Source organism: Ahaetulla prasina, chromosome 2 (assembly GCF_028640845.1).
Source record: "Ahaetulla prasina isolate Xishuangbanna chromosome 2, ASM2864084v1, whole genome shotgun sequence".
Classification (NCBI taxonomy): domain Eukaryota; kingdom Metazoa; phylum Chordata; class Lepidosauria; order Squamata; family Colubridae; genus Ahaetulla; species Ahaetulla prasina.
In genome coordinates this window covers 220,413,366-220,436,162 of record NC_080540.1, presented here as the reverse complement: position 1 = coordinate 220,436,162, position 22,797 = coordinate 220,413,366, and the positions used below count along the sequence as shown (strand labels likewise).

At 41.7% G+C, this 22,797-nt stretch overlaps 1 protein-coding gene across 1 annotated transcript in view; it reads left to right on the top strand.

Annotated features, from left to right (window-relative positions):
• The window catches only part of CNTLN (centlein), a 236,370-nt gene that overhangs the window by 18,080 nt on the left and 195,493 nt on the right, over nt 1–22,797 (top strand). The window contains exon 2 of the mRNA XM_058168055.1: nt 4,687–4,775. Coding sequence (XP_058024038.1) covers nt 4,687–4,775 — 89 coding nt within the window. The remainder of the gene's footprint in view (nt 1–4,686; nt 4,776–22,797) is intronic.

The following is a 22,797-nucleotide window of genomic DNA, read 5'->3' as shown; positions in this document are numbered from 1 at the left end:
ATATTTAAATACAATGTATTTTTGGTCTGCACTCAGTTTTAGAAATCTATTAGGTCTACCTGTGTGAACATGTAAACACAGTGAGTCCCTCCTCATGTATGATGTTCTTCAAGGCCTCTCTTCATAGTTATGTTTGTACCCTCTGATTAGCAATACTGGTAGTTATGTTATGTATTTGTTTCTTTTTATCAGTTTTATCCTTACCAAGCCCAGAACTGTGGATAAATACTTTTTAATCACATTTTATGCACATACTATTTGCTGGATCTTTTGCAGCAAATCTTTTATGAATCAGACTATCCCACCCCCATCTCCTTGTAGTCTAGGGTTTCAGTTTTTAGCTAGATTTAACTAATAGTCCCAAAACAATGTGCAGAGGTAGAGACCTGCATGAAGAATAAAAAGATTGTGTGAATTTAATATACACCTTAAAAAAGAAATATCTTTCTGTGTCTCATTTCCTTCCCCTGGCCTTTCACCATTATAGTTAATAATCAATCTATAGTATCTTTATATCTGACATGATTATATGTAGCAGAATTACTCTGCTCCCAGGGGAAACACGCTCAAACTAGTGATTCCTATAAACATTCCAATGTGTGTTTGTGTCAGTTGATTATTCTAATACTTAAACACTGTAAATCTTTTAAATTGAGAAAGTAATAGTTATATTCAATATTGTTTTATAGAGTGAGCCATCAGAAATAGTCTGAGAATCTGGTCAAAACTTTCCAGGTAAAGCTCAACTGCTGATGTCTGAATGGCCTTGTTATTACAAAATTAGTGGCTACACATTATGAAAAAAATATTTAGATTATTTTGAGAGAGCATACCTTTTAAGAGAATCTACTCTCTGGAGGCATGGCCAGCGTCGCGACGGAACAAACACAAACCCCGAGAGTTCTGGGGTGAATGCCAAAAATCCCCTCGATATGGGGGTTTGGTCTGGACCATAGCTGCCCTGCGAAGCATGAGGGAGCCGCTGGAGCGGACAGGGAAGTTGCAAATTCCCTGTAGCTCCAGCTTTTTCCCCTCGACCCCGTGAGGAGGACCGCAGCCATCACCAGCTGCCTGAAATTGGGACAGCCACAAGAACGGGCAGGAGGATAAAGCATAAGTACTGAACAAGATATTGAAGCTGGGTGAGTTAATACCAGCTCACAAAGAGGCACTAGGAGCAATTTTGCCAACAAGCATTTAAAGAAAATTGAGAAATAGCGGCTAATTTAAAAAGGAAATGAAAACAGAAGGAAATAATTAATGATACCTAAAACCTGACAAAAGTTGGCTTGGAACCTAAGTCTAGAGCCCTAATTGAATAGAGAAAACAGAGAAAAATATGACTTTTAATTAAAATTGACTTCTGAGAATTTTGGAGGCTTTTATCGATTATTTAAAGATTACAAGGAAGAAGAAAAAAGAGAGGAATTAATTAAGATTTTAAAAATGGATTTTAATTGAGCATCTCTCAGTTCCTCTATTCTTTATAAATTTGGATTTAAAGGATTAAAATGAAACTATTTAAACAGGACTGAAACAAAGAGAAAAAAGGTGCGGCTCGAAAATGGATACTTTGTTAATTGTGGACTGTAGACCAGTGGTAGTCAACCTGGTCCCTACCACCCACTAGTGGGAGTTCCAGCTTTCATGGTGGGCGGTAGGGGTTTTGTCCGATACTGAATCACTTTCTTTTTTTTTAATTTAATTGACTTTTAAAAAAATTTTCATAGCATCATTTAAAAACATTTTCATTAGGTTTTCATAAAATTCCCCGTGACAATTTAAATTTCTGAAAATATACTATTTGTATCGCCCATGCATAAGTTTAATTCACGTTACGTAAGTGAAACTAAATGGCGCTATAGTGCGACCGCAAACAAAAGAGCCTCGTCCCAGAATAGCTTGCCCCCCACACCACTCAGCTGTAACAGACAAGCAGAGCTGGTAGCCCCAAACCCAATCCACGATGCACGAGAGGCATGCGCATGAGATACACGGTGCATTACTGTGGAACCGGTGGGTGGTTAGAAAATTTTACTACTAACAGAGGTACAAAAGTGGGCGGTAGGGGTTTTGTCCGATACTGAATCACTTTCTTTTTTTTTAATTTAATTGACTTTTAAAAAAATTTTCATAGCATCATTTAAAAACATTTTCATTAGGTTTTCATAAAATTCCCCGTGACAATTTAAATTTCTGAAAATATACTATTTGTATCGCCCATGCATAAGTTTAATTCACGTTACGTAAGTGAAACTAAATGGCGCTATCAAAACAAAAGAGCCTCATCCCAGAATAGCTTGCCCCCCACACCACTCAGCTGTAACAGACAAGCAGAGCTGGTAGCCCCAAACCCAATCCACGATGCACGAGAGGCATGCGCATGAGATACACGGTGCATTACTGTGGAACCGGTGGGTGGTTAGAAAATTTTACTACTAACAGAGGTACAAAAGTGGGCGGTAGGTATAAAAAGGTTGACTACCCCTGCTGTAGACTAAAGACTGACACCTAAAGGCAGAAGAAGAAACACAGGAGGGAAATGTCTTTGTGATTTAAGGACAATTTCAAAAGAGGATTTCAGCAACTAGATAGAAAGACTCCTAACATCAAAGGAGGATTTCAGCAACTAGATTTAAGACTCATAACATCAAAGAATAAAATAGAAAACAACTCTAAAGACTGACACCTAAAGGCAGAGGAAGAAATATAGGAAGGAAATGTCTTTGTGATTTCAGGACAATTTTTGTAACCAGATGGCTGACCTTTAAGACTCATAACATCAAACAATAAAGTAGAAAACAATGGACAATAAGAAGTATACAACTGTCATTTAAGCAAGAAATATAAGAAATGATTACAGAACTGGAATGTAAAAGAAATGAGCTGCATGCAGCAATGATAGAGAAGAATATAAAAAGCATAATATAATAATGTAAAACTAAAATTTATGTTAAAGATTAGAGGATTATAAAAATGTTGAGTAGAGGAGGAATTGGGTAATAAGGAATCTAATAAGTTAAGAAAACGTGCAGTTTTTAAGCATATGTAGTGAAATTGAAATAATTTGAGATAAAACTTCCAATAGAATATTTGAATATTAACTATGAAATTATGTGAGAAACGTGATATGTTTGCTCCTTTTCATTTTGTTCTTTTTATCTTGTTTATTATTTTAATTTTTTTTTCATTTGGAATGGGATTATGAAATAATAAGTGATGGAAGACTTTTTTGAAATAAGGTGAGATTTAATGTAGGAGAGAATTTTTTAGAGATTACCTTGTTTTTATCTTTTTTTGTTACTGGTCTGTCTTTAATAACATTAGGGATAAGTATGGTTGTATTTTGTTTAATGAAGAAGGGAGGGGCAAGAAAGGGGGCAAAAATGTGGGAACTAGATTCAATACCATTCAGGATAAAGGAGTGGAACAGATGTATTGACAGAAATGTGCAAATAATAAAATTTTAAGACAGGAAGGGAAAAATATTGGATAAACAATACAATGAGGGGGTGAAATTTGAAAAGTGTTTAATTATGTACCTGACTAATATCTTGTTCAAAAGATTTGTATGTGGTTTGTTTTTTAAAAAATAAAAATAAATTCTCAAAAAAAAGAGAGAATCTACTCTCTTCCCATGGCAAGGCAGAACCATACTTAGTGTTAGCAAGACACAGAAGCTTAGTTGTATTTTATTGCCATATGTCAACATGATGGTGATGAGGTATAATTATTTTCACTGCTGACTGAAACACAATTCCATTGTTTCTGTCTTTCAAAATGGTCTCTTTTAGTATGAAACTTGACTTGCAATCATTGCAGATGCTTTGCTGGCAGTAGTGGGAAGAGCATCTCACTTGCAGTATAGTTCTCAAAACACTCTAAATTTTATGTTTTATACCTGTCTTTTTCCATTTTTCATACACATTCCCAACAGTGAGCAGATTATGTTTTTGACATGCAGTGGTAGAGTGAGTAATTTTATTTTTAATAAGAAAATTTGGGGGAACTTCCAAATGACATCTGTACAGATATATTTTTAACTGCTCAAGACAGACTTCCGATCACCTTGCTGTTCTGTTAATATACACTTGGTAGGCTGAGTAGTCCTTGGGTACTTTGAAGATTGATACATCCTAGGCTTTGACAGCTATAGAATTGGGTTGCTCTGCCAATTTCAGACAAGAAGTACAACTTTATTTCAGATGATATTAGTAGAACCTAAGAACAAGTTTCAAGACTATGTTATTAAGACTTAATAGTGTGAAACATTTTATAAAATATGTGAAAAAAATTAAATCCTTCAGAACTTCTTAATCAGATAACAATAAATCATATATTTTGATAATCAAAATAATATTTAATAGAATAATTATTCTAGCATTTTTGTTTCATTAAAACCATTTAGATATTGTTCAGTAATTGTTTAGTAATTACCCTGAAGCTTTAGACACATCTCCAGATGATATTTTCCAACATACATATGTAGATATGGGGAAGTATTAGAACAAGATTCAACCTTGAAACATATTTTGAGCAGCAAAGTAGACAATTCTAATATTATTATTATTGCCTTACCACTGGCAGAGGCAATCCAGGAGTATACCACAATCAGTAGAAGTGAATACCAGCTAAAACTGGTGAGTTGCCATCTTTAATCATTTTCATGTGTTTTTTTTTATTAAGGCTGATAAAGAATTTGTATGGTCATTATGGAAACGTCTCCAGGTTGCAAACCCAGATGTTACTCAAGCAATCAGTTTGGTTGTGGAAAGGTAAGAAGGAGGTTTTTTTTAAACTATGCATTTCATGTCTTACTATATAATTAAAGAAGCCTTTAGTAGTGCTATTTCTGAAATTATGATGTAATTCCCTAAGATATATTCTAAATATCTGGAAATCGAAAGTAGCTAAGCAGACAGCTATGTTTTCTAATTTATTCAAGCATTCAACATATTCTACTTGTTGGAGGGTTGTAGTCCAAACCATACAGTTTAAAAAATCATAGTAAATTTAGTTTATGGGGGAAAAAAACTAATGTTTTAGTGTAAATAGAGATGTAAATGTCAGTAGAATGACATTGCTTTCCTGGGTAGAAAATTCTGTTGGCAGAAAATTCTCTTAGTGTAGATTTTTCTTGGCTATGTTGCATCTGTGAAGTGGAGGTTTATCGGGATTTGGCATAGATCTTCATTCAAAGCCACATGACTTTCTTAATACAGCCATTCTATAATTGTTCTAACTATGACAATAGTTCCAGTCTGTTATATCTTATTTCTCCCATGATGAAAAGAAAGAAAGTCTGCCTTCTGTTTTCTACTCTTCCCAGAATTAAATTTTCAAATACTAGATATGGGTAATCATTCTGCAAGAACATCTTCAGGCTTTCTTTCTCTTTCTACATATATGTGGGACACAATTGGGACTATATTGTCTTGTTAGTTTATTTATTTTATTTTATTTTTATTTATCATATTTATATACCGCCCTATCTCCCTAGGGACTCAGGGCGGTTCACAGGCAGATAAAAAGTACATATAAATACAGAATAAAATACCAATTAAAAAACTTATTCTACCCAGCCCATTAATTAAAAAACAATATAAATAGTAAAACCCAATTAAAACCAATATAAATTTAAAACCTAGTCCAGTCCTGCGCAGATGAATAAATATGTTTTAAGCTCGCGGCGGAAGGTTCGGAGGTCCGGAAGTTGACGCAGTCCTGGGGGGAGTTCGTTCCAGAGGGTGGGAGCCCCCACAGAGAAGGCCCTTCCCCTGGGTGTCGCCAAACGACATTGTCTAGCAGACGGCACCCTGAGGAGTCCCTCCCTGTGAGAGCGCACGGGTCAGTGAGAGGTATTCGGTAGCAGCAGGCAGTCCCGTAAGTAGCCCGACCCTATGCCATGGAGTTGATGCATATATGAATTAAAATTATATAAGGTAAGCAATAGTTCTATAAATACCTTTCAAATTTATTTTTAGATAAATAGATGATACTTATTTTTACTCAAGTAGGCTTCTTCTAAAAATGTCTAAAGATAATAAACTGCTAAACTTTGCTATATCTTGTGGGAGAGGCAGATGTCACTGAGGAGAGAGAAATTTCCTCAAGTAGCTCCCCATGTAGAGCTTTAAAGATCAAAACCATCAATGCAGAAGCATTAAGGCTTGGTCCTTGGTCACTGTTACTGTCATAAGGTAGGCCTTAATAGCATTCTAAGTCATGTATGGTCAAGTCCATCTTTTTTTAGAATAATTTTATTAAAATTTCACAGGTCCTTTCTAAGTTTCTTCATATGACCATTACGGTATTGTGAACTCCCCTGTCTCTTGTCTAAACATTTCCTAGTATCATCTTTTCCCTTTTTCTCTCAAAGTTATTTTCACATACTATTTTATTACTTAAGAATGTATTTAGTAGCATTACTATTTTCAACTGGTTAATTATTTTTTTTTGCTGAGACATGTAACAAATGACTTATTCTTTAAGCAGTTTTATTTTATGATACACAACTCCCAACATAAATTTGGGGGATGGAGGCAGTCATAGATAAGATGTTATTTAGTGACAGGAGGCTTGGTTCTAGAGCTTATGCACAAGGAGACATCTGTATATTTAAATCTGAGGGAAAAAGAGTCTGAAATGGAGGAAGCTTCTCAGCATGGCCTGAAGAAATACCAGCTTCAGGTTGAGACTAGCAATGAAGTACATGGCTGAGGTACATTCAAGCCACCTGGAGGCTGCAAAAGATGAGAGGCTGGATCCAGGGCTATAGTGGTATGTGAGAATCACACTGAGGGCTGCTTGATTGATCAGTCTGTTAGAAGTGATGAGGAGATTTGAAGTTTCAGACTTGCAAGTTTCTATTAAAGTAGCCTTACACTAAAGTACTAAAGTAAAATTAGCTTATCTTGTTACGTTTCTGTCTAATTTACTTGGGAGGGCTGACAATGAGCTCCTTGCAGTTCTAAAGCACATAGGGCTGAGTGCAAAGCAGATCTGGGGAGATTTGTATGGTTTCTTACATGGTAAGGGTATTCTCACCATTGAACGCCTGCATTTGGTGCAAACTGCATTTAAGAGCTCTTGCTGCCCAGCAGTTGTCCACTGGGAGCAATCTCTCTGCTTGCTATTTATATAAAGAGTGAAGAGAATAGCTTTGACAGAAATGAGAATTCTATTATCAAGGACATTAGGAGAAAAACATTGCTTAAGCCTAAACAGTGAAAGAATGAAAGACATTCTCAGATAATATCCCACTAATTCAAGTGAGTATAAGAAAGGAAGGAGATAAACCATAATCAAATTTGCAGGATTCAAATTACCATAGCCATTCAAATTACCATAACCATTCTTAGAAGTAATGTGGAATTGATTTCTTGGTAGAATCTACAGTATATGTTGGCATTGACAGCTTGCCCCCTGAGCTTGTTGCCTGTAAGAACTATAGTCCTTGGAACCTATGCCATCTGGCAATGTACTTTGCTTTCAAGTCCGTGTTGACTCCTGTCGACTGCATGGGCAAATCCCTGCAGTTTTCTTGGCAAGATTTCAGAAGTGGTTTGCCATTGCCTGCATCTTCGGGCTGAGAGTGAGTGACTGGTCCAAGGTCACCCAGCTGGCTTTGGGCTGAAGGTGGGTCTAGAATTCATGGTCTCCTGTTTTGTAGCCTGATACTTTAACCACTACACCAAGTTGGGTCTCACTTGCACATATGTCTTGCCTATATTTACTAAGATCTAAGTCAGATTAGTCTAAGTGATTATTTCCCAGTGTGTATGGGAATGTTTGGTCTGGGATAGGTTATAACCTGCACTGCCCAATCGTACAACTGGAATCATGTGAGTCATTAGTGCTAACCTCTAGGGCAGTGTTTCTCCATTGCACTGGGGAGAGAGAATCCAGGAATGGGTGTTGCTCTCTCTTCTGCCTGGAGACCGAGCCTATTATCATTTTTGGTGATGCCTCCTTGCCTGATGACCTCCCCAGTTTGGCTCGGTCTTCAGCCAGAAGAGACGTTTAATCAACTGCTTGTCAGAGACATCAATTCCTGGATTCTCTTTGAATATGAGCAATATTGATTGGAAATCACTGAACAGCGATAAGGTTGGCTAACCGCTCCACTGGTTAGCGGCCTTTTCGGCTATCGCAAGCCGAGGTCCCTGCCATTCCTACTTTAAGCGGAGAGGGGATTCAATTTGAATTGGACTACTGCAATGCTCTCTACATGGGGCTCCCCCTGAAGGGCACCCGGAAGCTCCAACTTTTCCAGAATGCGGCTGCTGGTGATAGAGGAGCGTCGTGGCTCCATGTGACACCTCTCCTCGTAGTCTGCACTGGCTTCCAGTGGTCTTCCGGGCCCAATTCAAGGTGTTGGTCACCACCTCCTTCCTCCCTACTCCTTTCTTCTCCCTCTTCTATCCCTCTTCCTTCCTTTCCTCTTCCTCCTCTTCTCTTTCCTACCTCCTTCTCTCTTCTACTTCCTTCTATCTATCCTCCGAAGTTAAACAATATTCCATCTCCCTATTCCTTTATACCTGAAATATATCAAATAGTACCCCTAAAATTACAAATTTATATCCAAAATAAATCATTTACAAAAATTAACCATAATCATATATAATAAAAATTAAACATTCTCCCTCCCCTTCTTCTGTCTTACACATTTTCCACCATCTATTCACCATTCAACTTAACATCTATTAATAAAGAGTTCCCAATCTTTAATACATTAGTGTAGAAATCTCGTGCTTTACAAACTGTATTGAGAAAATACTTTCTTCCTTTATAATTCACTGTTAAACCAGCTGGAACCTCCCATCTAAAATATATCTGATGTTTCTTAAGCTCATCCACTAAAAAGGCAAATTCTTTTCTCTTTCTTAACATTTTAGGAGGAATTTCCTTCATCATTATTATATCTTGTCCTAATATTTGAAATTTATTTTTATAAAATGCTTGCAAAATTCCATACCTAATCTTCTTATTTGTAAAATAAATAACCACATCTCTCGGTAAACACTTCTGCCTTGCCAACCAAGAATTAACACGATAATATTTTTGAATATTAACTTCAAAATCTTCTGGTTCCACTCCTCTATCTGAGCAAAGGCCTGAATAAAAATCTCTTTCAAATTTTCCTCTTTATATTCTCTTAAACCCTTACCCTTATAGCATATTCCATTAATTTATATTGTAATATAACCCTTTCTTCATCTGCCCTCAAGTCTCTCCTGTCAGGGGCGAAAAATTGCCAGGGCCAAGCCAAGAAAGGTGCTCAAGCTGAGGAGAGGCGCCATAGGGCTCTGGAAAGAGTATTCTCCAAGGCCTCAAGAGGGCTCACGGTCTCCTTCCCCAAAGCAAGGGAAATCAAACGCTGGGGCCATTCCTGAAACACAAGGCCCAGAATTTCTCTCCCAGCCTATACAAGTGCCTGGATCCTGGTCCCCAGATAGATTTTCCCCCTTACCTTCAGATCAAACTGCAACCACCCCATTGTTCCGCACCCTTTCAGAGATGGAACTTAGGTTTCTCCAGATTCCTGCCAGCTCAACCAGCTAGTGTATCACAAGGAATGGGGTGGCACAAGGAGTGGGGTGCCCTGGTCCATCCTGATACCAGATTGCCCCAGATGCCAGTTTTCAGCTGCCTGACTCCTTTAATCTGATGATACAACAGGCCATTCGTCAGGAGGTAGCTCAAGCCCTTCATCAGCAATCTATGCCTCTTCTTCTTCCAAAGCCAATAGAGTAGATAAAAGAGAGAGTCCTCTAATCCGCCCCTGCCATGTTCAATTCTCAAAGAGAAGAATCACCTGAGAGGTCAGCCAGGCCTCGGTATCCGAAGAAGAGGATACTGGGAGGCCTTATCAGAGGACGAGGTCTGGGGCGGACCAGCCTTCATTTGTGGGACTCTTTAAACCCCACTTGTTTCGCTCACTCCTGTTCAAAGCCCTAGCTACTACAGGTTTAGGTGGGGTTGCGGGCTCCAGCTAATCCCCAACCCTACCTAGCACTTCATCTAACCTGTTTGTGGAACCCACGGTGGCTGCCGAGACTATTCCAGCACCCAAGATGTTCGTCGACGTGGTCCAGCGTCAGTGGGCGAGTCCGGGTTCGGGTTCCAATCCCAACGCCACAGACAAAAAGTTTTACAACTGCGCAGCAGACCTCGAAAATATCCTGCAAGTCCCCACCGTGGATGCACCAGTAGTGGCTCTAACGGCAACCTCTCACGTTACTGGTCCTGAGAACGAGGCTCTCCGTCCGGAGGACAAGAGGGCTGACCAGTCTTTGGTCAAATCCCACCAGGCTTCAGCCTGGTCAGTCAGGTCCTCCATGGCATCCTCTTTTTTCAATAGAGCCTCTATCATGTGGCTCAAGCAACTTCAGGGCCGTTTACCATCATCGGACGTAAGAGCTCATCAGGACCTTAACAAGGTTATTGCAGCCCTGGAGTTCTCAGCTGATTCAACGCTGAACGCGGCCCGTTTCTCGGCCAAAGCTATCGGGTCTACAGTCACATCCCGCAGACTTTTATGGCTCCGTCACTGGCGAGCGGACACCAGAAATAAATGGCGCCTAGCCTCCTCTCCCTATGCGGGCACACATTTATTCGGCGCATCGCTAGACCCGATCCTAATAGAGACCAAGGACAAGAAGAAGATTTTACCCTCTCTCTCTCGACGGGGGGAACTTCGGCATCAGCCTTATTTTCGCTCCTCGACCTCACCTGCTTGTCTGCTTCCTTCGTGGCCAGGAACCCGGAGGCTGGGGGTTTGGGCGAAGATTTTCGTCGTACAGAGGAAACACCCAGAGGGCCGACCAGGTCAGAACAGGGGCAAAGTTTTCGGCCCGTAAGCCATTCCGAGGGGGGCGGGGCAAACAGTACAATCGATTCAAGTAGTCCCGCAGCAGACCTCCCCATTGGGGGCCGGTTGGCTCTTTTTGCTGACCAGTGGGAGGTTTCCACTTCAGACCGTTGGGTTAGAGATACCATTAAACACGGCCTGGCTCTAGAATTCCTTTCCACCCCTCCGACAGTTTTCGTTTCTTGCCCGACTTGTTTCCGCAGCTCTAGTGCTTCTCTGGTGGAGTCGGCGGTCCATCACCTTTTGGCTATTCGAGCTATTCAATTGGTTCCTAACGATCAACTCAAACAGGGCTTCTATTCCAGACTCTTTGTCGTAAGCAAGCCGTCGGGGGGCTGGAGGGCTATTCTAGACCTAAAGGCCCTTAACAAATACATTGTGTACCACCGTTTTAAAATGCACTCATTACGTTCCATATTGGAGTGCATTAGACAGGGAGATTACATGGCCTCTATTGATTTAACAGAGGCCTACTTACATATCCCCATTAGACGTGATCACCGTAAATACTTGGGTTTCTGCTTCAAGGGTTCTCACTATCAATACCGGGCCTTACCCTTTGGGCTGTCTTCGGCCCCTAGGGTCTTTACTAAAGTCATGGCAGTGCTCATGGCCCACATCCGAAGGTTTCCGGTTAGACTCCAGGCCTACCTAGATGACATTCTCATCCTGTCAACTGCCCAGAATACGGCCAATAGAGATATCTCTTTGACAATTGAAGCACTTCAATCACACGGGTTCTCAATTAACTGGGAGAAGAGCCATCTTACCCCCTCCATTGTACACTTGGGTGCACAGATTGATTCACTAAGTTCGATGGTATTTCTGTCGCCCGAACGTCAGGTTAGTTTAGCCGAGCTAGCTAGCATCTCTAGGGTTTCACGGTCGGTCCCCTTGGAACAACTCTCCCAACTCCTGGGAAAAATGGTGTCGTCATACGATATTATTCCATGGTCTCGCCTCCACAGTCGGCCACTTCAGTGGTTCCTCTTGCCACATCAGAGGAAACGGCGCAGTTCATCCAAGCGACGGGTGAGTCTTCCACGGGAGGTGGCCGACTCTTTGGCTTGGTGGAACCCAGAGGTGATGGCCAGAGGTTCGGTCTTCAGGGAACCAGTGAGGGACGTGATCACCACGGATGCCAGTCTCTCGGGCTGGGGGGCACATTTGAATCAACACCTGGCTCAAGGCAAGTGGTCCCCCTCAGAAGTCCACCACGGCATCAACTTTCTAGAACTGCGCGCCATCTGTCTGGCACTTCTAGCCTTCGAGGATCTTATCCGGGACAGGAATGTCCTTATCCTCACGGACAACGTGACGGCGAAGGCGCACATAAACAGGTGGGGGGGCACTCACTCCCGCTCGTTGATGACGGAAACCCTCACCCTCGGTCATTGGGCCGAATCCCACCTGCGCTCGTTGAAGGCAGAACATATTGCGGGGACGGACAACTGTACGGCAGACTCCCTCAGCCGCCAAATTATCGACCAGTCGGAATGGGCCTTGTCTCCAGCGAATTTCCACGAGCTGTGTTCCCGCTTCGGACTTCCTCAGGTGGACTTATTCTCCTCAGAGACCAACAATCAAGTGCCTCGGTTTTTTTCGAGATTTCCATCTCGGGGAGCGGAGTCAGTGGACACCCTGCGCAGCAGCTGGCCTCCGGGCCTTCTCTATGCTTTCCCACCAATCCCTCTGATTCCCAGGATAATACGCAAGCTTCTCTTGGAAAAGGCGGAATTGATTCTGGTCGCCCCATTCTGGCCCAGGAGACCTTGGTTTGCGGACCTATTGACTCTGTCAGTTCGGGAACCGTGGAGGATCCCGGACAGCCAAGTGTCTCTTTTCCAAGGACCGATTCGACACCCCGAACCACAATGGCTACGCCTAGCCGTGTGGAGATTGAGCGGAGCGTCTTGATTAGAGCAAAAGTTCCAGGTCAGGTCATCCCACCATGCTGGCCTCCGCAGAGACTCTACCAAACGGATTTACGAGGCCACGTGGCGCACATTTGAAGGGTGGTGTGCACCTCAAGGTATAGTGGCTTCCTCAGCTTCGGTATTAGACATTCTAGCTTTCCTGCAACGAGGTCTCGATTCAGGATTAGCGACCAATACACTCAAGAGACAAGTAGCGGCTATTTCTTCAGTCTTGAGATGTGGTTCACTTATATCCCTTTCCAAAGAGCCTCTCATTCAACAATTCTTCCGGGGGGCTAACAACGTCAACCCTCCCGTAGTTCACCGCTTTCCATCGTGGCGATTAAATGCTGTGCTCAATGCTCTTACTAAGGCGCCGTTTGAACCACTTAGAGACTCCTCTCTCCGTATTCTGTCGCTGAAGGTGGCCTTTCTGATAGCCATCACCTCAGCCCGTAGAATTTCGGAATTATCGGCTTTATCAATTAGACAGGACCTCTGCACTTTTTTCAGCGATAGAGTGGTGTTACGTCTAGACCCTACCTTCCTCCCGAAGGTCAACAGCCAATTCCATAGGACACAGGAGGTCGTTCTGCCTAATTTCTGCCCAACTCCCAGACACCATTTAGAGAGAGTGTGGCACACTCTGGACGTACGGAGAGCATTGAAAATATACATTGAGCGGACATCATCCTTCCGTAAAACAGAGGCCCTATTTGTGTCGTTCCAACCACTGTCTCTGGGTCAGAAGGTGACCAAGGCGGTTCTGTCCAGATGGATTAGGGCCGCAATTGCCGCAGCTTATGAGAGCCAATCCCTACCGGTTCCGCGAAAGATTACAGCACACTCTACCAGAAGTGCAGCATCTTCGGCCGCTTGGGGAGCCCAAGCCTCCATCGAGGAGATTTGCAGAGCGGCGACGTGGTCCAACCCTTCTTCGTTCATTCGACACTATCGGGTGGACTCCTATGCATCAGCCGACGCTGCTTTCGGCAGACGGGTTCTGCAGTCTGTGTTTTCCCAACAATGACAAGCCGCCATCAACCCTCCCGGTAAGGCATGGGGAGCTTTGGTATGTCCCATTCCTGACGGCCGTTTTCCCCGACTGAGAGAAGGGAACGTTGGCTTACCTGAACGTCCCTTCTTGGAGAGGGGAAAACGGCCGTCAGCCCCACCCAAGGCGTTTGTCTATTCGGGGCCCTGGGGCGGGAGGGCACTAATTCTCTATCATTGCAGCAAGACAGGCCGGCCTACAGTTGAATCCTCGCCGAAAAAGCTGGAGGGAAATAGGAGGAGGCGGGGACCACAAACTACAATTTAAAAGACTCGGTCCAATCAGCAACGAGAAGAGATTACCCATTCCTGACGGCCGTTTTCCCCTCTCCAAGAAGGGACGTTCAGGTAAGCCAACGTTCCCATCTCTCTGCTTGCTATTTATATAAAGAGTGAAGAGAATAGCTTTGACAGAAATGAGAATTCTATTATCAAGGACATTAGGAGAAAAACATTGCTTAAGCCTAAACAGTGAAAGAATGAAAGACATTCTCAGATAATATCCCACTAATTCAAGTGAGTATAAGAAAGGAAGGAGATAAACCATAATCAAATTTGCAGGATTCAAATTACCATAGCCATTCAAATTACCATAACCATTCTTAGAAGTAATGTGGAATTGATTTCTTGGTAGAATCTACAGTATATGTTGGCATTGACAGCTTGCCCCCTGAGCTTGTTGCCTGTAAGAACTATAGTCCTTGGAACCTATGCCATCTGGCAATGTACTTTGCTTTCAAGTCCGTGTTGACTCCTGTCGACTGCATGGGCAAATCCCTGCAGTTTTCTTGGCAAGATTTCAGAAGTGGTTTGCCATTGCCTGCATCTTCGGGCTGAGAGTGAGTGACTGGTCCAAGGTCACCCAGCTGGCTTTGGGCTGAAGGTGGGTCTAGAATTCATGGTCTCCTGTTTTGTAGCCTGATACTTTAACCACTACACCAAGTTGGGTCTCACTTGCACATATGTCTTGCCTATATTTACTAAGATCTAAGTCAGATTAGTCTAAGTGATTATTTCCCAGTGTGTATGGGAATGTTTGGTCTGGGATAGGTTATAACCTGCACTGCCCAATCGTACAACTGGAATCATGTGAGTCATTAGTGCTAACCTCTAGGGCAGTGTTTCTCCATTGCACTGGGGAGAGAGAATCCAGGAATGGGTGTTGCTCTCTCTTCTGCCTGGAGACCGAGCCTATTATCATTTTTGGTGATGCCTCCTTGCCTGATTACCTCCCCAGTTTGGCTCGGTCTTCAGCCAGAAGAGACGTTTAATCAACTGCTTGTCAGAGACATCAATTCCTGGATTCTCTTTGAATATGAGCAATATTGATTGGAAATCACTGAACAGCGATAAGGTTGGCTAACCGCTCCACTGGTTAGCGGCCTTTCCGGCTATCGCAAGCCGAGGTCCCTGCCATTCCTACTTTAAGCGGAGAGGGGATTCAATTTGAATTGGACTACTGCAATGCTCTCTACATGGGGCTCCCCCTGAAGGGCACCCGGAAGCTCCAACTTTTCCAGAATGCGGCTGCGCGGGTGATAGAGGGAGCGTCTCGTGGCTCCCATGTGACACCTCTCCTGCGTAGTCTGCACTGGCTTCCAGTGGTCTTCCGGGCCCAATTCAAGGTGTTGGTCACCACCTCCTTCCTCCCTACTCCTTTCTTCTCCCTCTTCTATCCCTCTTCCTTCCTTTCCTCTTCCTCCTCTTCTCTTTCCTACCTCCTTCTCTCTTCTACTTCCTTCTATCTATCCTCCGAAGTTAAACAATATTCCATCTTCCTATTCCTTTATACCTGAAATATATCAAATAGTACCCCTAAAATTACACCTTTATATCCAAACTAAATCATTTACAAAAATTAATCATAATCATATATAATAGAATTAAACATTCTCCTTCCCCTTCTTCTGTCTTACACATTTTCCACCATCTATTCACCATTCAACTTAACATCTATTAATAGAGTTCCCAATCTTTAATACATTAGTGTAGAAATCTCGTGCTTTACAAACTGTATTGAGAAAATACTTTCTTCCTTTATAATTCACTGTTAAACCAGCTGGAACCTCCCATCTAAAATATATCTGATGTTTCTTAAGCTCGTCCACTAAAAAGGCAAATTCTTTTCTCTTTCTTAACATTTTAGGAGGAATTTTCTTCATCATTATTATATCTTGTCCTAATATTTGAAATTTATTTTTATAAAATGCTTGCAAAATTCCATACCTAATCTTCTTATTTGTAAAATAAATAACCACATCTCTCGGTAAACACTTCTGCCTTGCCAACCAAGAATTAACACAATAATTTTTTTCAATATTAACTTCAAAATCTTCTGGTTCTACTCCCTCTATTTGACCAAAGGCCTGAATAAAAATCTCTTTCAAATTTTCCTCTTTATATTCTCTTAAACCCCTTACCCTTATAGCATATTCCATTAATTTATATTGTAATATAACCCTTTCTTTATCTGCCTTATCTACCTTATCCTGAATATCATCTATTTTATTTTCTAAATTCAAATTAATTTGAACTTCATCTATTTTCCTTTGCAAATCTAAATTAGTTTGGTTAAGTTCATCCAGTCTTTCTTCTGTCTGAATACTAGATAACAATAATGGGGTAATTGATTCCTTTAATTTTTTCATCTCCCTCCTCTGCTCTTCCACCATATCTTTAAAATCCAGTATTTCTTTCTCCATTTTATTAAATTTTTGATCTATTTCTGAAAGATGAGCCTCCATAAGCTCTTGTAAAAAATTCCTTAGACTGTCTTTAATATCTTCTTTCAATTTCCGTATCTGAAGTGAAGAAATTTCCAATATTTTAGAAGTGGTTAAATCTCTTTGCTTAAAGGCCATTTTAAAACTAAATAATACCAAGAAGAAGAAAAAAAGAGAAAAAAAAGAAAAAAAGAAAAAAATTTCAATAAGCTTTTCTTCTTAAACACTGTAAGAAAAAGATAATAAAAAAAAGAGATTTTAAAAAAAACCATTTTTTAAAAAAAATATCTTGTTATATTCTTCTTAAAGGTTCTACGCCAGCAATTGTAATAAGCATTTCCTTAGCTTTCGCTTAGCTTAGCTTTCACTTTCAATACACAAAACGCCATCTTTCATCGTCTCCACTCTTGAATACGAATACCTTCTCTGTCAGGGAGTTAAAATCATCTTACAATCAAATGCCAGCACTCCTGTTTTCGGCTCTGTCCGTGTTAGCAATCCTTCAGTAATCCATCAGTCACGGAGATGGACGCTGCGTTTGGTTCTGCCATTTGCAGAAGCATTCTGGATTCTGGAGCTTTTTTCGAGCTATAGAAGGAGCGTTTCCAACAAACCACCAGAAATCTTCCTGGGGCTTTCCTTGGGGGCTCTACTTCAGCCCGAATGCTCACCTCCCCCTCTTTGCCCAAGGGTAGAGATTTACAAGCTGTTGACAGCAGATTAACGCTGTCTAAACAGCTCTACAGAATCACACGGAACTGGCGGGCTAAAATAGACTGCCATTAACGAAGCGGAGCCACCGGAAGCTGTATCCGTATGCTTTTTCAACGGGCCTCCTTGCTCTGGTTTCACCAGTTGCAAGAGAGAGTTCCCTCAGAGGATGTCAGGCCAAGATATAAATAAATTGGTGGTGGCTGCTGACTTTTCCACCAATGCCACTCTGAATGCTGCAAAATTTGCATTCAGATCTATTGCGTCTTCTGTAACAGCTTGTCACTTGCTATGGCTTCACCACTGGCAAGTGGATAATAAGAACAAGTGGAGGCTGGCATCTGCTCCCTTTATGGGCAGCAAGTTATTTGGGGAGGCCCTGGAACCCATCCTTGTCGACACAAAGGACAGAGGTAAGACCTTGCCTTCCATATACCAACAGGGGAACTGCCGTCCCTCACCTTATTTCTGGAGGCAGCCCTTTCAGGCTCTGGACACAGGACTCGATTACCACCAGTTCCAGGGACCATACCTAGGCAGTTAAAACAGCCAGCCAGCCAGGCCTACCTTTTGGAACCACCAATCATTTCCGAACAAGTGGCGCTTTCGTAAAGCAGGAAGTCATCCCTATCACCACTCTCGGTGACTGCAAGGCTGACCCTCCTCTATGCACATCATTGGGAGGCTACAACATCAATTCCCCTCCTTCGTCCCCAAGGTGAATTTCTACTTCCATAGGGCCCAGAAATCGATCGTGCCTGACTTCTGCCCAGGACCAAAACACACCCTGGAAAAGAAATGGCACACCCTGGACGTGAGGAGGGCTCTCCACATTTATGTTAAGAGGACTTCCCAGGGGTGAAATCTACATTTTTTTGCTACTGGTTCTGTGGGCATGGCTTGGTGGATGTGGCTTGATGGGGGATCATGTGACTGGGTGGGGCGTGGCTATGTAACCATGTGACTGGGGGAATCAAAAGACAGAAACTCACTAACAATGTCCTGCTGGAGCAGGGTTGGACTAGATGACATCTAGGTTCCTTCCAGCCCTGGATTATCCTCTGAAGCTGAGTCTAGTGCCAGGTTTGTACTCCTTCCTTCCTTCCTTCTTTCCTTCCCTGCCTCCCTCCCTCCTTTCTCTCTTTCTCTCTCTCTCAAAAACAAACCCCCCCACACACACACCGTTTTTTGGCTAGCAGGCTTCAGGGAAGCAAAACGAACTCCCTCCCCCTGTTTTTTGGCTAGCACCCAGCTGAGCTGCGTGATCATCAGAGGGTTGTTTTTTTTTACTTTTAAAAGTATTTTTTTGGCCAAAGAAGCTGGGCATTGGCGTGGAGGGCAGGGATTTTTGCTACCTGTTCTCCGAATCACCTGCCACCATCGCTATCGGATCGAGCGATCCAGTCCAAACCAAGAGCATTTCACCCCTGGATTTCCCCCTAAGGAGAACGGAGTCCCTTGACGTTGGGACAAAAGGTCACTCCCATCAACCATGGGATAGTGGATTCAGGCATGCATTGCCAAGGCCTATGAGAGTCAGACTCTACCAGTGTCTCAGAATGTGACGGCCCATTCCACCAGGAGCGTGGCCACAACAGCGGTGTGGGTGATACAGGCCTCTATGGTCTGTCGAGCAGCCGCTTGGTCTTCTCCATCCCCCTTCATCCGACATTACAAGCTGGACGCCTTTGCTTCGTCTGAAGAAGCCTTTGGACGGCAAGTCCTCCACAGGGTCCACACTGAAGGGGGATGTCGTGTCCCACTCCTCCGCTGACGGCCGGGTCAGGGAAATCCGAATAGGCTTGCCTCTGCAGCTCTGCCCAAAGTCCTAGCAAAGTCCTCAGAGCAGGCAGGAGACCAGTAAGTGACTTCAGCAAGATAAGTTCGACTTTTGCCTGACTCAGAGACTGCCAGAAAGCAGATCCTTTATATAGGCCATGGGGTGTGGCTCCATGACTCAGCACTCATTAAGGCCTGCCCCTCCCTTCCTTCTGTTGCCTCCGCCTATCCAGCTTTCTGATGCGAGGGTCACACCAATCAGGAGCTGTTGGGAATAAACCCTCCTCAGGCTCACATGCTGTGGAGGAGGGGGAGGGGTCTAGCTGCTCCGTTTGCCTGGGCATGGAGTCAGGGCTGGGGCCGGGAGATGCTCCTTCTTCTGCAGTTTGTGTGGGCATGGAGCCAGGACTTGGGCCGGGAGGCATACATTCCTCAGTGTTCGGGAGCAGGTAAGAAGGCCCCGGCTGCTCTGAGGGCGGGCAAGACACAACAGGGTGACTGAGGACCAGATTGCTTCCATCCATAGAACAGGCCAGCTTTGGTAAGTCCCATTCCTGAATTCTCTCTCCCCAGCACAATGGAGAAGGGGCGTTGATCCTACTTGGACGCTCCTTCTCATGGCGCTGGGAGAGAGAATCCAGACCCACCCTGACAACTGTCTGGTCCATAGTCTGGGAGGGGCTAATGTTTTCACAGATCTCAAGCCTCGTCATCGCTACGCCTTCGCCGAACTAGGGAGGTCACCAGGCAAGGAGCCATCACCAAAAATAATGAAAGGCTCGGTCTCCAGGCAGAAGAGAGAGTAACACCCATTCCTGGATTCTCTCTTCCAGCGCCATGAGAAGGAGCATTCAGGTAGGACCAACACCCCTTCTCAACCATGGCAACTTAAGATATGCAGCCTTCGCTGGCAAGGTTGAGAAACAGTGCTCTGGGTGAGCTTAACTGGATTGGGATATTCTAATTATAAATTTCTACTTTTTCCTTTTTGAGTTGCTTTCTTTAACATAAAAATTAAAGACATATCATATATGCTCAGGTAAGCCAAGAATTTTTGGTACCAATATGTACCTAAAGATTGGGTTCAGCTTATCCATGGATAAACTTAATATGCATATGTGCAGTAATACTTTTTAAAAGTATTGTCTAACACAGTTCAGGTAAGCCTATCTATGGGTAAGCAGATCCTCAATTTTTTAACCAAAATACCATGAAACGTGGCTAGGCTTGTGGATAGACATGTGGAAAAATGGACAGCACTTTTTTCATAGTATTTTGGTTAAGAATTTGAGAATCTGCGTAACCTACATTTCCAAACCGTGGCCACCAGTCTCCTATTTGGAAATTGTTAAACGAATCAATTGAAAATTGGGAAGCCATTTGCAGTAACCTGATACATGCTGAAATGTTAAAAAGTAGTGTGAATAGGTGGTCTCCTCAATTAGTTTTATTTAAACTTATTAACTTAAACTTATTAATAACACAGTACAAATGCTCAAGATTGGAATTTTATCATTTCAAAGAGCGACAATAATATGGATCTCAAAACTTATTGTCCAATTAATTTCCTGAATATTTTGTATATAGTATATGAATAATTTCTGTTGTATACATTTCTGGATTGCCTAGGAGAAATTTTTAGTCAAAGCAGGTTTTAGGAAGGACAGCTGAACAATAGATCAGTGTGCTGTTTTGCAGTTTCTAGCATGTTTATACTTGTTCCTTTACTTTAAAAAAAATTTAAATCAGCCTTTGACATTATTCCTAGGGAAAAACTTTAATGGAAGTTGTTTCATCCCTTTTTAGATCAGAAGTTATTTTGCCTGATTATGTTGCAAAAAATAATTAGACAAGTTAGGTGTGGTAGCGGATATCCAGAATGTTTACTGCTTTAACCAAGGTAGAATCCATTCCCCTAAATTGAATAATAGACAGCTGCCTGTGCTTCTTTATGTTGATGACATACTGTAGCTACTCTCCTTCCAATTTGGATTGGCTTCAGAAAAAATCTGCCAGCTCTTATGGATTATTTTAGAGAAAAAGGGCTTACAAATTATGTTGTTTCCCAAAGCATTGAGATACCACAAATATCAATGGAGATAACATCTTAGACAGATTTCATCTTCCAAAGATCTTGGTGTAGTATTCCAGTCCTTAGAAATCTGGTGTGAACAAATTTAATCTATTTTTGATAAAATTAATAACTGCACAAAGGCCATATTAAGCTTCTTTCAAACCAAAGGTGGCAAGGCTATCTGTTGCCATAAAGCTAAATCTTTAAAGCTAAATCCATTTCTAAGATGTTGTTTGATTCTCACATATTGTATGTGGATACAAACATTTAACAAACTTGTATTTCTAAGAGAACTGTAGCTTGCTATGTTTGTTTAGAAACCACTGCAAGACAATATGGGTGGCACACAAATCTAATAAATAAAATAAAAATACATTTTTGTTTTTTCCGAAAAAATCCCCCCCCCCCATTTTGGGAGACAAAAAAGTATGTCTTATAGTCTGAAAAATACAGTTTGTCCTTGATATTGGCAAAATATGAATAAGAAATATTTTATGCCAGGAAATGATCTATTTAATACTTGCTCAACACGCTGTGGAACTTTTTCTTTAGTTTACTTTAATGTTTTCCCACTTCAATTTTGTACCCTTTTTGCAGAATTACCATGCAACTTCATTCCAAATGAACCTGGAACCCAAACCCACCTATTTGTCTGATGTCCTTTTTACCACAAGTTGTGCCTACCCTTCATAAGCCCTTGCTAATAGCAATTTTGTTTGTTTTGAGAACAATTTAATTTGCTTCCTATTGTGGGACTAACAACTTCCTCAAGTAACTCCCCCTCCTGCCCCCCCCCCCCATAGAGGCAATATTTCTTTTAGCTACTTTTGCTTTATGGAGGAATTTACTCTTTTAATCCTTAGAATGCTACAATATATAATTCTGTATACACCTTGTTAATCCATTGATCATATTTTAAGATTTTTAAATTACTTTTAGAATTCTATTAGTTTTTATATAAGTGTTCTACTATTTGCATTTGTAGCATTATAGTGAACTATATCTTTTCTTTTTATTGGTTTAATATATTTTTTTAGTTTGAACCTTGTAAGTTGTATTGCAAATGTGATGTTCAGGGAAATGGAAGAGCAAAGAAGAAATATACCCCACTGTATATAATGCCTGGAGTGATATATAAGTTGACAGTTAAAAACTCTGTCCCAGTAGTGCTCTTAATTGTTTATTACTGTAAATATGCAGATCTAAGAAACTTTAAAGTGAAATATTTGATGAATACAGTCACTTAGTCTAATCATGTTGTTAAATCAATTAATGCTGCAATGCACTTTTATTTGCAGTACTTTTAAAGTATCTTTTTATCTGAGAGATTATAATTAAGGTGTGGTACTTGAGAATCTTTTGGGAACATACACCTTTGTACTGGGCTCCTTAATATCACACAAAGAAAACTTTTCCTATTCAGAATACTTTTATGTTCCCAGACTGGGACTGAACTGCCCTAAAAATTTCAAAATGAAACAGGATCATTATTGCATGTAATGTTATTTGTGAAATACACAGAACAGATCTCACTTTTCAGCATTCGTTGCTGAAGCTACATTCTTTGGCTTAATTTTCAGGTACAAACAAAAAATATCTTTAGTGTGCAAATAAGAAAAGCCTTTGAGAATATGCTAATTCTCTAGGTATTTTTAAACAAGCCACTAT